At 33.8% G+C, this 14,063-nt stretch overlaps 1 protein-coding gene across 1 annotated transcript in view; it reads right to left on the bottom strand.

Moving 5' to 3' along the window:
- Nucleotides 1-12,868, bottom strand: part of LOC149550314 (L-type lectin-domain containing receptor kinase SIT2-like) — an 88,600-nt gene extending 75,732 nt beyond the window's left edge. The window contains exons 1-2 of the mRNA XM_089794457.1: nt 12,527-12,868; nt 10,046-10,114 (exon numbers count right to left, since the gene is read on the bottom strand). Of these exons, the coding sequence (XP_089650583.1) occupies nt 10,046-10,114; nt 12,527-12,868 (411 nt within the window). The remainder of the gene's footprint in view (nt 1-10,045; nt 10,115-12,526) is intronic.
- Between the last annotated feature and the right edge of the window lie 1,195 nt (nt 12,869-14,063).

The raw sequence follows: 14,063 nt of genomic DNA, 5'->3' as shown, positions 1-14,063 counted from the left end.
AAATAGTTAAATTATTTAATTTATTTAATATATTAATAAATTACTTAATCTAAATTTAGTAATGTTTTAATGCAACTAGTTGTCTTGAGATTTTCTAGTCTTATAGATAGTCAAATATAATAAGCTTCTAAAGTTGAAAGCTTTTTCTTGATTGTCTATGATTTACTATCATTTATGTAATTGAATTTGGAAGTCTTTTGTATGCAGGTGATTTCAAGCTCTCTATTCAAGTTTTTGTGCAATGGGGAATAAATCGAAAAGAGCAAAAAGATATGATCGAGTAAGAGATGACTAGAAGAAAGGATGGACAAAACGTATTATAGAGCCATCAATTGAAGATCCATTGATTAAAATTGAAGAAGATCACGTTGAAGTTCTAGAAAGAAGTAGGGCATTTGGAAAATATGGTTTATGGTTGGAAAATGTTCTGGAGATGGACAAAGACTCTCTATTTAGAGAAATTGAATCATCTGAACACAACTAAGCTACATCTGAAAAATATGTGGGAGGAATTTTTTGAAAATAAATCTCTGATTGGTAAAACACAATTATTTTTTAGATTATTTAGGAAAAGAGAAATGGGTCCTATTCTAGAGTTGTTAGAAGTGAACAATAAGAAAAGCTCAGAAGATAATGTCAAGGCAACAATAGTTTAGAATTTGAAAGGTGCATTAAATGCTATTGATAACAGAAGTCGAGTAGTCGATTTAAGTGTTGCACAAAGAGCATTGATGATTATGATTATGAAAAAGGACTTATCATAGAAAAACAAGTTCAAACAATTTTTGAAAATGCTCAATCTATCTAGAAGAACTATTCAATGATACATAAAAAGAAGAAATTTACTTAATGAGAACATTGAAAAGAATTGGGTTAATATTTGTTAGCTTCCTCGAAAGGATAGAATTTTTGAAGATGTTAGAAGATAGGTTGTTGAATATTGGACCAACCAATCATGTGTTTCTTCCAATAAAAGAGACACTATATAGATCAACAATGAAGAGACAGGTATGAAAATAATACATCCAAAACATTTTGTAGACACAAAAAAAAAAGAATTATTTGAAGTTTTCAAAAAAGAATTTGCAGATATGAAAATTTGCTAAAGAATGTTTGAGAGGTTGCGCCCATGTTTTGTATGCATAAATAAGGCACATGGAACCTTTTGTTGTCAAAATCATGTTAAGTTTCATCTTTACTTGCAATCTTTTAGAAAAGTTATGGCAACACTTAATCCAGATGTGATAATTCCTAGAAGTACAACACAATTTGTCAAGTCTTTGTTATGTGATAATTCTAAAGAATCAAATGAATTCAATGTACAATGCATTAAAAATGTATGTACAAATTGTGGAGAATTACAAAAATTTCCATATGAAATAGACAATATTGATGTTTCAACACCAGTTGTGTGGAGTAGATCTAAGTATGAGATATATGGAACAATGAATGGAGAAGAATAAAAAAATAGCTTTGAAAGAGAGCAATTTTACATATGGTGAGTTTATCAATAAATTTAGAACTATGATTTATCCACACATCTAACATTGTCATGGTACAAGATGACAAGCAAAATAGTTTTGAGATTAAATTGTTTTCCCACTAAGATGTATTCTATCAATTGTAGACTTCTCTGGAAACTATACTTTTTCCCCTCTATCTGAAAGTCAAGCTAAATATTATCAGTCAGATCAAGATGCAATTTTTGTACAAGTTTCCTATAGACATGCACCAGGATATAATCAAATCAGTGTTGCACCAAAAGATCAGCATAAAACAACTTTTATGACTCCCTGGGGCACCTATGCTTATAATCAAATGCCTTTCGGCTTGATCAATGTAGGAGCAATGTTTCAAAGAGAAATGAATTCTTCTTTCAAAGACTTGCAGGACAAAATAATTGTAATATATCTAGATGATCTGATTGTCTACTCTAAGAGGAGGAAACACCATCTAGGAGATCTTGAAGCAGTATTAAGCCAATGCAAACAACATGGCATATCTCTCAATCCTAAAAAGTCTATTTTCTTTATGGAGGAAGGCAAATTGCTAGGGCATATTATTTCAAAGAATGGTATAAGGATTGACCTAGATAGAATAAAAGTGATAGAACAATTATCATTACCTACCAATAGGATGGGTTTAAAATCCTTCTTTGGTGAGATAAATTTCCTAAGGAGTTCATCCCTGAGTTCTCCAAAAAAGTAAGGCATATGCTAAGCATGATGAGCAAGAAACACCCTTTCAGATGGTAGGAGGAGGGTAAAAGAGCCTTTGAAGATATCAAGAAAACTATTTCAAATGCCCCTATGTTACTAAGCCTAGATTTCAAAAAAGATTTTATCATTTATTGATACTCTTTAGACTGCACTTTTTCTAGTATCTTAACACAAAGAAACAATCAAGATGATGAGGCCCCAATTGCTTTCATGAGCATCCCTTTGAAAAAGCGTAAGCTAAATTACATTCAAATGGAGAAGCATGTGTTTGTTGTGGTGAAATAGTTTAGGTATTATATCTTGCATTCTCATTCTACTATCTATGTACTTGAAACAATAGTTAAGAGCATACTAACTCAACAAGAGATCAGGATAAATAAGAGGACAATGTGGGTGGCTAGGATTCAAGACTATGACCTCACAATTAAACCTACTAGTTTGGTTAGGGGTTAGGGTTCATGCAAATTGATAGCAAAAAATGGAGAGTCATTGTCAGAAGAGCCAAATTCTACACCCTTTTTCTTACTAGTTAGTTCAACTGATCCTTGGTTTTCTAATGTAGTATACTTCTTGACATATGGGGAATGCCCCATGAATTTGAATTATAAAGAAAAATGAAACTTTAGGTTGAAAGCAAAAAAGTATGTAATTTCTTAGGGGATGTTATATAAAAGAGGTATGGATGGGACCTTTCTGAGATGTGTAGACAACGAACCAAAAAGAAAGTTATTGAAACTATACCATTTAGATGTTTGTGGTGGGCATTTTTCCTCTACTATGATTGCTTTCAAAATGCTCAAAAATTGCTTTTACTGGCCAAGTATGTTTAAAGATGCACATTCATTTTGAAAGATTGTGATTCACAGGCCACCCACAACTAGTAGCATTACCACTGAGACCAGTAGTGGTTGATGAACCTTTTCATCAGTGGGTATAGATTTCATAGGGCTATTGAAACCTCCATCTAGCATTGGTCATCTATATATATTGATGGCCATAGATTATTTCACCAAATGGGTGGAAGCTATTCCAACCAAGAAGGCTAACTCACAAGTAGTGTGTGAGTTCTTAATGGAGTACAATTTTGTTAGGTTCGGGGTCCCAAAAAACATAGCAGCGAATAATCCAACCTATTTCTCATTTGAAGAGATTTCCATGTTTTTCTATGAACACTACATATCTTTGGTGCACCCTTCATATTATTTCCCTTAGGGCAATGAGTAGGTAGAATCTAGCAACAAAGACTTTGTTGCCATAATGAAGAAATTGGTTAGTGATAACACTCAAAATTGGCATAAGAAATTATATGATGTGTTATGGGCTGATAGGATTACACCTAAGAGAGCTATTGGCATGACTCCTTTTGAATAGGTGTACAGAGTAAGAGCTCAAGTATCCTTGCGTCTGGAGTTATCCACCACAAAAAAAGAGTGATGTATTTAAATAAATTAGAGGAGGAAAGAGCTAAACTTGTGGATCACATTACTGAACATTAGATGAAAGTAAAGCAAATTTTTAATATGAGAGCCAGGCCTCGTAATTTCAAAAAGGAAGATGAAGTTCTTTATGGGATAAGAGGAAGGAACCCAAAGGAGCACATGGTAATTTTGATTCATTGTGGAAGGGCCCATTTATTGTCATAGAGGCTGTTGGTCCAAATGCTTTCCACCTAAGTTACCGTATGTTACTCGTCAACCCTATACGCAGAAAGACCTAAAATTGTTGAAACTATGATCCACCAAAGGTTCTTCCCATGTATTTATCCTTTTTGGCTTTTTAGTTTGCTTTTGTTCAATTTTTTTTTGTGCCCCATTTTTGTGTTCTTTTGGTTAGTTATATTCCTAGCTTTCTGAGTTCTTTGTGTACTCCACGTACATAGTCCCTAGTCAGAGCCCCTATTAGCCCTAGTTTTGAGTCACCTTTTAAAATTTTTTGGTTACTTTTGTTTGAAACCCAAAATCTTACATCAAGCAAGTTCCTCTCATTTTCTTATTTTCAAGAGCCATCGTGCTTTGCATATGGAAGTCGGTCCTATGATGTCTTTCACAAAATCTTTCTCTTGAACCACTTTGAACCTCTTTGAACCTTGGTTCAAAGTAGTTAAAAGGAGTTCAACCAAAGCATCTTGATACTAATCTTTTTCTATAGGGGGGACCTACTAAGAGTAGTGGAGACATTTACTTGAAACACTTCAAAACTCTTTGAACCTGGGTTCAAAGAAATTCAAAGCAATTCTATTACTGAAGATTTTGCACATAGATGTTAATAGTTATGAAAAGGACAAAAATTCCTAAGAAATTAAATGGGTGTCAAAGTAATGATTAAAGGGTCTTATCTAATTTATCATTGATTGGGGAAAATGATGAGTTATCATCATGATTAAAAGGAAGGAAAATCTTTCATTTGAGGTCAGATTTGGATGTCAGGAATTTATAATTATTGCAAGGACATTCATGAAGGGTGATCATTTAATGAAGGTGTCCTGTCATAGTTTCAAGTGTGCAAATCAAGCCGCAAAAAAAATCACCATGAATACCTCATTATGAGGTGGTACTTTTTCCAGTATGTTCCCTTACCTTTAAAACATCAGTTTCCCACTGAATTGTTTTATCATGTGCAAAGGCAAATCAAAAGTAGAGTAGTAGTAGGAAAAGAGAAGAGGTCTAGTTTTCTTTCAGCTGATTATAGGTGACAATAGAAGAAATTATTTGTCCTTTCATCTATGTGTTACTTTGAAGAACAAGAATGGTGTTGGGTTTTTCTTTCCTTTGTTTAGAATGAGGTTTGTTCTGCATTTCTTTGGGAATATTTCTAGTCTTGAGTGTAAAAGACCCATTCCAACACTAATTTAGAAGGTGTCAAGGTTGAGAAGCTACAAGATAAATTTCTTGAGAAAGATAATGAGGTTAATGGTTGTTTAGAAGTCCTAATGAGTGGTCTACTCAAAGTTGTTGCTTTTCCTTCCACCCTTTTAAGTTTTGAACTACTTCAATTGTGCATTGATCACTATGATGTGAAAACCAAGAGTATTTTGAACAAGGATGGGGAATTGGTATTGTCCATCTCTAGGGAGACTATCTCATCAGTGTTGCATCTACCTAAGTGTATGTTTTCTACTTTTAGCCCTACCTAATCTTTGATTGAATACCAAGAGAAACTAGACAAGTATCGTAACATGTTGGCTAGGAAATGGACATAGAATAATTATTAAGGTTGCTCAAGGTTGCGCAAAATAATCAATAAAGATTACATGAAGCCTCATGTTCATGATCTCATGGTTTTGATACGTTAGGTTAAAGGGTCTACAAATGTTTTCTTCTTTGAAGACTGGATGTACCACTACATAGATATTATCCTAAAATGAGAATAGTTTTTAGATTGGGTAGAATTGATAGTTAGTTCATTGAGGAAACAACTCAAACATTCTAAGATATCGAGAGAGGATTTCCATATGTCTTCCTACCTAACCTATTGCATTGCATGTGTTAGCAATATTACTTCCCTTCCCCATGAACCTTGGAATGAAGTAGTAACTATTTATCAATATTGCCCCTGCTACAAAAAGATAGAGCGTTGGAAGAATTCAGGAAAAAACATGATATTCTAATAGAAAGTGTACATTTGAACCTCAGAAAAGCACCAATGCCGAGGATATCCCTAGAGGTCCAAAAGTTGATTCAAATGTACATAAGCTAAATCATTCAATTTTTTAAGTTTACATACCTTCGAATAGGGGGATTTGAAGAAGATCCAATGAAGCTATGTCGGTATGCTTTATATTGTTTTATTATAGCTGAGATATGTAGGCAATTATTTTTGTGATTAAGGATAATCTGCCCCAGGAGGAGTGGGATTCCATTTTCCTTGTCAGATTTAGTCATTTAGCTTGTAGTAATATGATTAATGCCTCTGTGATTAGAAGCAACTTGCTCAATTTCAACTTTGGATCTTACCAGGGAAGGAGAAATTTTGATAATAGAGGTTTTGCAGCAAAGGTACTTAGCCTGAAGGTTAATCACCAAAATTTTCTCATTTAGAAGATCTCGAGGAATATTGCAATGATGAGAAAGAGGTGGTAAAAAAGGAACATTCTAGATTAACACTTACTCAAATCAATTCCTTGAAATTGAAGTTCAAATTGGAAGGAATAATTGAAGATAGTTCAGATATTGTTGAAGCAGGATGGGAAGAGGCAAGTGAACAAAAAAAATTAGAAGTGGACTAGAGCCAAGGTGAAGAAGATCATATAAACCTAAGAACCAAATCCATTCTAACACATACAAATAATTGGTTAAGGAGAAGAAACATGAAAGCTGTCAATGAAAAAAAAAAATACAAAATCCCCAAAGGCAGTTTCTTTCTCTGAAACATTAACTTATGACATCCAAATTTCATCTCATGTTGCAAGTAGTACCAAAAAGTAGAAAGGAGTAGAATATCCTAAACAAATCACAACCCTTAGAACTAGATCCAAGATCAAATTTGAGGCACTCATACAATAGAAGGTTCAAAAAGAGAAAATGATGAGTAAAGGACAAAATCAAGGAGAAGAACTCACCTTTTCAGATAATCAAAATGGTGATGTAGAGTTAATAAAGGCTTTGAAGTTAGATCAACCTAGTTTCATGATTCCTCCCAAAGAAAATCAAGGGATGACAACTACTTCCACTATTCCACCATGGTTATCAAATTTAGTAAGCAAGAAACACAACCTTCAAACAATGTCTATACTAGTTAAGGACATTGTCAAAAAATATGCAGCTCGTGGTTCTAAGAGTAAGAAGATGAAGAGTGCTGCATGGTTGATCAAAGACCCAGTGATTGGAAATGTGATGACAGAGGTGGCTACTTATAAACAAAAGGATGAATCTAGGGAGATTGACACAAAAGATTTCAAAGTTACTACCTAGAATTGGGGGCCATCACTAGAGATACCAGGAACCACTTCCTCAAATTTTCTACAGATCATATGTTCACTCAGTTTGAAAGGGATAGTAAAGAAAAGAAAGAGCTAAAAAGGTTGTTAATTACTATGGCTGAGTACACAGATTCTATGATGAATTTGGGCACACTTCCATTGATTCAAACTCCATAGTCTTTTGATCCCAATTTATCAGATAGCCAGCAATTGGTTAAACAAATGTAAAAAGGAAAATTATTCTCAAACATAGTGCACGAGTGGGTAGGTTCCATAGTAAAAAAAGGTGGTAAATTTATCCTAGATTTCACTACCACCTATGCTAAAGGAGAAGTACTGTTGGGTGAGGTACAAACTCTCGTCCTGGTGGGGAGTTGATCAAAGCTGGTGCCAAGCCATTGTGTTTTAGGTCCAAGAAGTTGAAAAATATGGCATGCTGAAGTTTTTGAGTGAAAATCCTATGAAAACTATAGACTCGTGCATGTTTTTCATCCTAAAAAATAATATGAGTTGGAAGGTCTTGATTTACAAGGGAGCCATCAAAGAGATGCGGGCAATGGAACTCGAAGTTGCTGGAATGCATAAAAAGCTCCTAAAGGATATGCAGATTGTCAACCCTATAGGCATTTTACAGTTTGAGGACAGAAACATGGACTCCAATTTTTTAACTAAGAGCTTTAATGATGCCATATCTAGGATGAAGGATAGTGACATCCCTACTTTTGGAAACTTCACCACTCTGGCCAACATTGAATCAGTGTTGTACTTGAACAGGGACCTTATTCCAAGGCAAAGCTACAGGATTAGGGAGCTCAAGTGACAGAAAAAATGCCTATAGATCAAAATTATTTAGCTTGAAAAATCCTCACTCCCATGCGATGCAGGAATTTGTGTGCACCTTCGGGAGCTAGAAATTAGTCAAGCAGAGCATGGTAGATGGAGAAAAGACTAGCAGAGATGTTTAGTTGAAAACAATTATTTTCAACATTTGAATTTTCAAAACTATTTTAAAAACTATTTCTTTGTTCACAACTATTTTCAACTGAAGGCTGGGTTTTGATGGAAGCCTTTTCGGATTTGTAAAAGACTATAAATGCTGGAGCATTTGGCTAGAATAGGTTTAGATTTTGGTAGCTTAAAAATACTCTGATAAAGTTTGGTATTGTTAAAGTTAGTTGGATGGAAATAGTAAGAGACATATAGTAATATGTACGAAAGCTCTCTTAATGACTTTGTGCTGGGGAATTTTTTTGAATATATATATCTATCATATTTTGTTGTACTTTAAAACTCAGTGTTTGAGTGGAATCAGTTATGTTTACTTTGTGAGCTCTGATGGTTAATATTGTATGACATCTACTGCTATTTCTCTTGTTTGTAATTATCTGTCATTTCTTAAAACTGATTTAAGCCGCTATAGAATTTAAGTTCATATTTAAGTCTTGTTTACTTGTGGAAAGATTGTGAGCTTTTCATTCATTGTTAATTTTTTGAAGTTGCAAATTATTACCTTAGTACCTAAGAGTACGTAAGTGTCCCTTAAGCACTTTTTGGAAAAAGTGTGTATTTTGTTTGTTCTAATCTCTTGAATTTATTGACAAATCATTCATAAAGGGAGTTGTACCTGAAAAAATTTAGAGGGAAATGATTAATACAATGTTTACCCAACTATTACAAACTTTACTAGATTTTCCAGCCTTGGGCATAGATTGAATTGTTGATTTTTGTGGGAAAAGACAATTTGTTCACTAACACCCCTTATGAGATCTATACATGTAATTAGAGAGTGAGAGATAAATTGTAAACAATTATTTCTTTTCTATATTATTAAGAATACTTAATGAAGTACAAATCTTATTTTGTAGGAACCTATTATTATCAAAAGAAAATTGATCATGATGGTGTTCAATTTGTTGAATACATGCTTGGCCAAAAAGTTTTGCATTACAACCACTTGGTTTTAGCCACAAAGATTTAGTTTGACATTGTGTCAAAAAGAGGATGTGAAAAACCAAAGTGGAGGTTAGATATCGAGGAGCATGAAAAGTTGTTGGAGATTATTAAAGATAGAGAGGATCTTGACCGTATGTATCAACAACTTTCTAATTGATAGATAGGTTTAATGATTCATAAAAATATTTCAAATATATATATATATATATATACAATTTTTTTTTTGTTTACATTGGTTTAAGTATTTTTTTCAATATTTATACATGTTTTATTTTACATTGCTTTAAGTGTCTAAATAAAAATATTGTAATTATCTCTATTTACATTTACATTTTCTATACACTTTTACAACACACCTGGAAAATTATGTAAGACATATTTTCATTAATTTATAGAACATGCAAATTTCGTGCACATTAACAATTATCTAAATATGTCAAAAATATATTTCCACATTTACGTAAAAGATATTCTATAAGTGTAAATATCAAATATATCAACCACCTATAAACATGGTCACATAACTCATGAAAATATCATATATGCCAACTATAAATGTAAATGGTCACATAACTCATGAAAATATCAAATATGTCAACTATAAATGTAAATGGTCACATAACTCCTGAAAATAGCATATATGTCTATTATAAATGTAAATGATCAAATAACTCATGCAAAGATGAAATATGTCAAATATGAGTATGCTATAAATTAAAAATGTCCCATAGCTATAAATCTAAATGATATCATCATAATTCAATATCATACATCTAAAATATATGAGTCAAACTCATGTATATTACATATGTGAATAACAAACATGATCATGTCATGCTTCACAATGTGATCGAATGACCTGAGATCTCGAACCCTATGTCCAATATAAGAACAAATGCATTATGATCATGTATATAAATTCAATAAATAATAACATATGTACATTTAAATTTACCTGCAACTTAGGATGACTAGGGTCGACATCTATCTCTTGATCTCCATCCTTAGGAGCTGCAGATGCAGTCTGTATGCAATAATAGAAACAAATATGTCACAAGTTATACTTTACTAAATTGAATTTAATATTATATTTAAAAATAAATAGAAGATCTATAAACAATTAAATAGACATGTTTGTAAATTTTTACTTGTGTCTCTTGTTGCATAAGATGCGTAGGTCTTTGCAAGTCCCCATATGCCATCATCATCACAAATATATGTCTGCCTATCTCACTTAGGTCTGTCTCAGTAAATGTCATATCTCTAATGTCAAGCATAGGATTCATGAACATTTTTATAAACAATGAATGTTGTGGTAGGTAAGAACCTGCCTCGGTAGGGGGGTTGCATCCTCCTTAACTATAGTCTGTGGTGGAGTTGTAGCTGCAATATGTATGTCCTCCTACCCCTGACCACCCTATGCCTTTGATGTACCTTTGATGATACCTGTTGGGACTCAAAATTGCATTCTCGATTTGAGTACTATTCTAATCTTCTGAGTCATTTTGAGTCCCTATAAGCACATTTAATGCATGTATTCCCAGTTGTCCTATTGAGGCCTATGAAGTGTTTAATATTTCTAACACATTGCATTTAGTATATCCATGCATCCCATGAAGATAAATTTCTATTCCAAGTCATTCTGTGAAGTTTCATTTTGAGTAATGTTCAAATCTGCATATTTGCCTAAATGTCAAACGATGCTAGGAAGCTTAGTTTTCTTTTGAATATCTTGCACCTAGTAATATTTCATGACTTGCTACTTTGAGAGTACTTAGTACACATATAAGAGAACCTATATGTCAGATTTTGGGTCATTTTGACATGTTTTGACTAGGTTTTGAATCCCTCAAAGTTGGTTGTTTACTGTTGTCATGTTGATGCAAATTGTTCAGAGATCTGGGAGGCTTTGTTTGACTAGTTATAACTTTGAACCAATTGACTAAAATGAGAAATTTTATTTTGCATTACATTTTAGAGGTCATTGACTTGTTATATTTCATTTTTGAGCTCATGACGAATCCGTTTGATAAGTTTTCAAACATGATTCCAAATGCAACTTGTGATTTTTTACCTGTGTCAGGAAGTGCAAATTGGTCAAAATCCTTGTTTGGGATGTCATAGCTTTGAATACATGATTGTCTGAACCAAATGGATTATATAGCTATGTTCTACCTTGAAAATTCTCTAAGTGTGCCAGTTTGCAAGTCTTGATAAGTTCGTCTACACACTTTCCCAAGTCCATTACGTTTGCGAAAATCACTCTTCTATCAGTGTTCCCAATTTTGCAAATCTAAGAAACTCACTTTGACCACTTGCCAAATGTGTTCAGTTATTTTTCATGAGCCCTAAACACATATTTATAGTCTCCTCATGACAGCAAACTAATGCCCCAATTTTCAAGCCCTCAAGTGTTAGTTTAACCTATTTTCAAATTGAAAATAGAACACATTTTTTAATTTTCTGACATATTTGCTTGCAGGCAGTTTTGAGAGGGCAACTTTGACGGTCAACATATTTTGACTCCAAAGTTTTTATGAGATGAAATTTGACAAGGTACAAGAATGCAAAACAAAGAATCAGTGTGTTAGGTCCCAAGGTTCAGTCAAATATTTTGGTTAGTTTTCAAAGCTGGCTCTCAGGCCTCTTGGCACAAAATCGACAATTTACAGGACAGACTAGAAGTGAGTTTTAAAGTTTTAATCAGTGGTTGAATTTGATCCTAATTAATGCCAAATTTTCAGTGGGCATGTTTGATAAGTCATGTGTTTCAAGTCGAATTGTTTTTTAGTTGGACCCACTTTGGGGCCCAACTGATTTTCATTAATATATTGAGAAGGTCCCCGGAGAATAGAAGATGCTTTCAAAAAGTTATAACGATGATAATGGTCAAAGTTATTTTAGCTTGTCACGTACCATCATTTGGGATTAAAACTTTCCCTGCACCAACATTCTTACTAAATCAAGCATTTAGCGTGAGGGAGTATTGTAATGAAGCTATTTCATTAACGCCTTTGTTTTAAAGAAGTTTTCTTCCAGATCAATGCATGAACATAGATAAGAAGATAGGAGGTAGTTAGAAGTTTGAATCCATCATGTAATCTCCTCTGCGAGAGTGTTCATGTGTCAATCCAACATCTTCACCAATGGATGGGACTGATAATGACATAAATTACTATGAAAAGGCCTCTATACATGAACTTTTATCCAAATATGTATCACGCAAGTGGATTATCATTGCACCAAGGCCGCTGAAACTGAAACCTGTCTCTAAAATTTGCTAAGAAAGCAAAGCTCTAAAATGTATCGTAGGAAGATTCTCATTCAGAATAAGGTCCAACCTTTAAAAGAAGGTTAGTGGAAGACATTGCGGAGAAAAGTGGTTATCACATATGAATTTGGTGATGTAATGTGAAGAAATGGAGTTTTTAAAGACAGGATTGTTCTTGGAATCACGCTTAATGTGCTTGGAACACAACCCGATTTCACCATCATCGTTAGCACTATGGAGGACGTATGTATGATTTTCTATTTTTAGCATTGGAGAAGATGTTGTCGGATCCCATTTTGAAAATGTGTATTTGGAGATAGCTGTAAGGTAGGAAGTGCCATAGATTTGTAGGAACAAATATCGATAGCCATTTTCATATCCTGTTCCTGATCGAGATCGAGAATCACCAGTGAAGGGAACAGCAGAGGATCGCTCATCGCACCAATCAAATATCTGACCATATGCCCTTTTTTTTCTTTGATGCCATGTTAATTTGAGATTTTCCATCGCCTCATAGTTGTGACTGTTCTAGAGTGCGAGCAACCTGAGTGCTTCGTGGTGGAAGGCATTCCTCTGGGCCCATCTGTAATGGCCACAACCTTTGAAGGGAGGCTAAATATTGTGGAGCATGGGTTATGAGCATAGTGAGTTGAAGACGATAGTCAGATGTAGAGCTGCCCCCATTTTCCATTCGCCCACAGGAAAAAGGAAGGCCACAAGCTTAATCCCACATTGATAAGGTGAAGAGAAATTGTAGTCTGTTTATATTCCAAGGCAACGGTAGTCGGCCTCTCAAGTTGAGCACTTTTTGACAAGCAACTCAAAAGTGTGGTAGGCCCAAAGTCATTCAAAATTTTAAACTGGACACCAGATTTTGAGGAGGAAGATGTGGCATCATGATGTGGACCATTCAGACCAATCGAAATGTGTCATGTAACAACTAACTAGACTAATTGTAACATGACATTTGGTGCAGATTTTGTTGAGATAAAGATTGTTGCACACATTGCATAATATTGTTATATTATTAGTTTTTGTGGGAACTAATGTTTTCTTTTGACCCCCTTCTATTAATTTGTCAAGTTTTCGAAAATCAAATTCTAAGGTTTGATGAAGTTTTTATTATTAAATTAATTTAGATTGATTTATTCTTATTTTCTTATTGGTCCTTCCCAATTTTACTGGGGTTTATGTTATTTTTGCAATTTAAAAAACTAGAAAAATATAAACAAGGAACATTTAATTTACTTGTCACTTCCACCAGACTTTGTACGCTAAGTTGTCCAACCAAATCTACAGATCATTAATGACAGAGAAGTGACTATGCAAGGGAGGCTTTATTTTAATTAATCTCATAAAGTAACAATCAAAATTATTCATTCCTACTTTCAATTATAGGTGGTTCTGCTCGTCGGGAAGACTAAAGCTCCATTGCTTCTTGACCTTCGTCTTGCTCATCATAGTGTCGTCTACGACTGGTAATGGAAATGGTAGCGAAGGCAGCGACATTAGATTTCTTTTGGCTTTTATTAACCTTTGACTCATAACATGGCTTCTCATGAACATTCTTGTCTTTCAACTATATTCTTCTCCATGTTGTGTGAAATTGTAGACCCGTGATTTTTGTACAATAACATCTTCGATTTGATATACTAGCTCTTTATTTTGGGGCATCTACTCACATGAAATAAATTGAGTGTTC

The sequence above is a fragment of the Cupressus sempervirens genome, chromosome 7 (genome assembly GCF_028749045.1).
Source record: "Cupressus sempervirens isolate cs-2001-9-10 chromosome 7, ASM2874904v1, whole genome shotgun sequence".
Lineage (NCBI taxonomy): Eukaryota > Viridiplantae > Streptophyta > Pinopsida > Cupressales > Cupressaceae > Cupressus > Cupressus sempervirens.
This window is presented reverse-complemented; position numbering and strand designations above follow the sequence as displayed.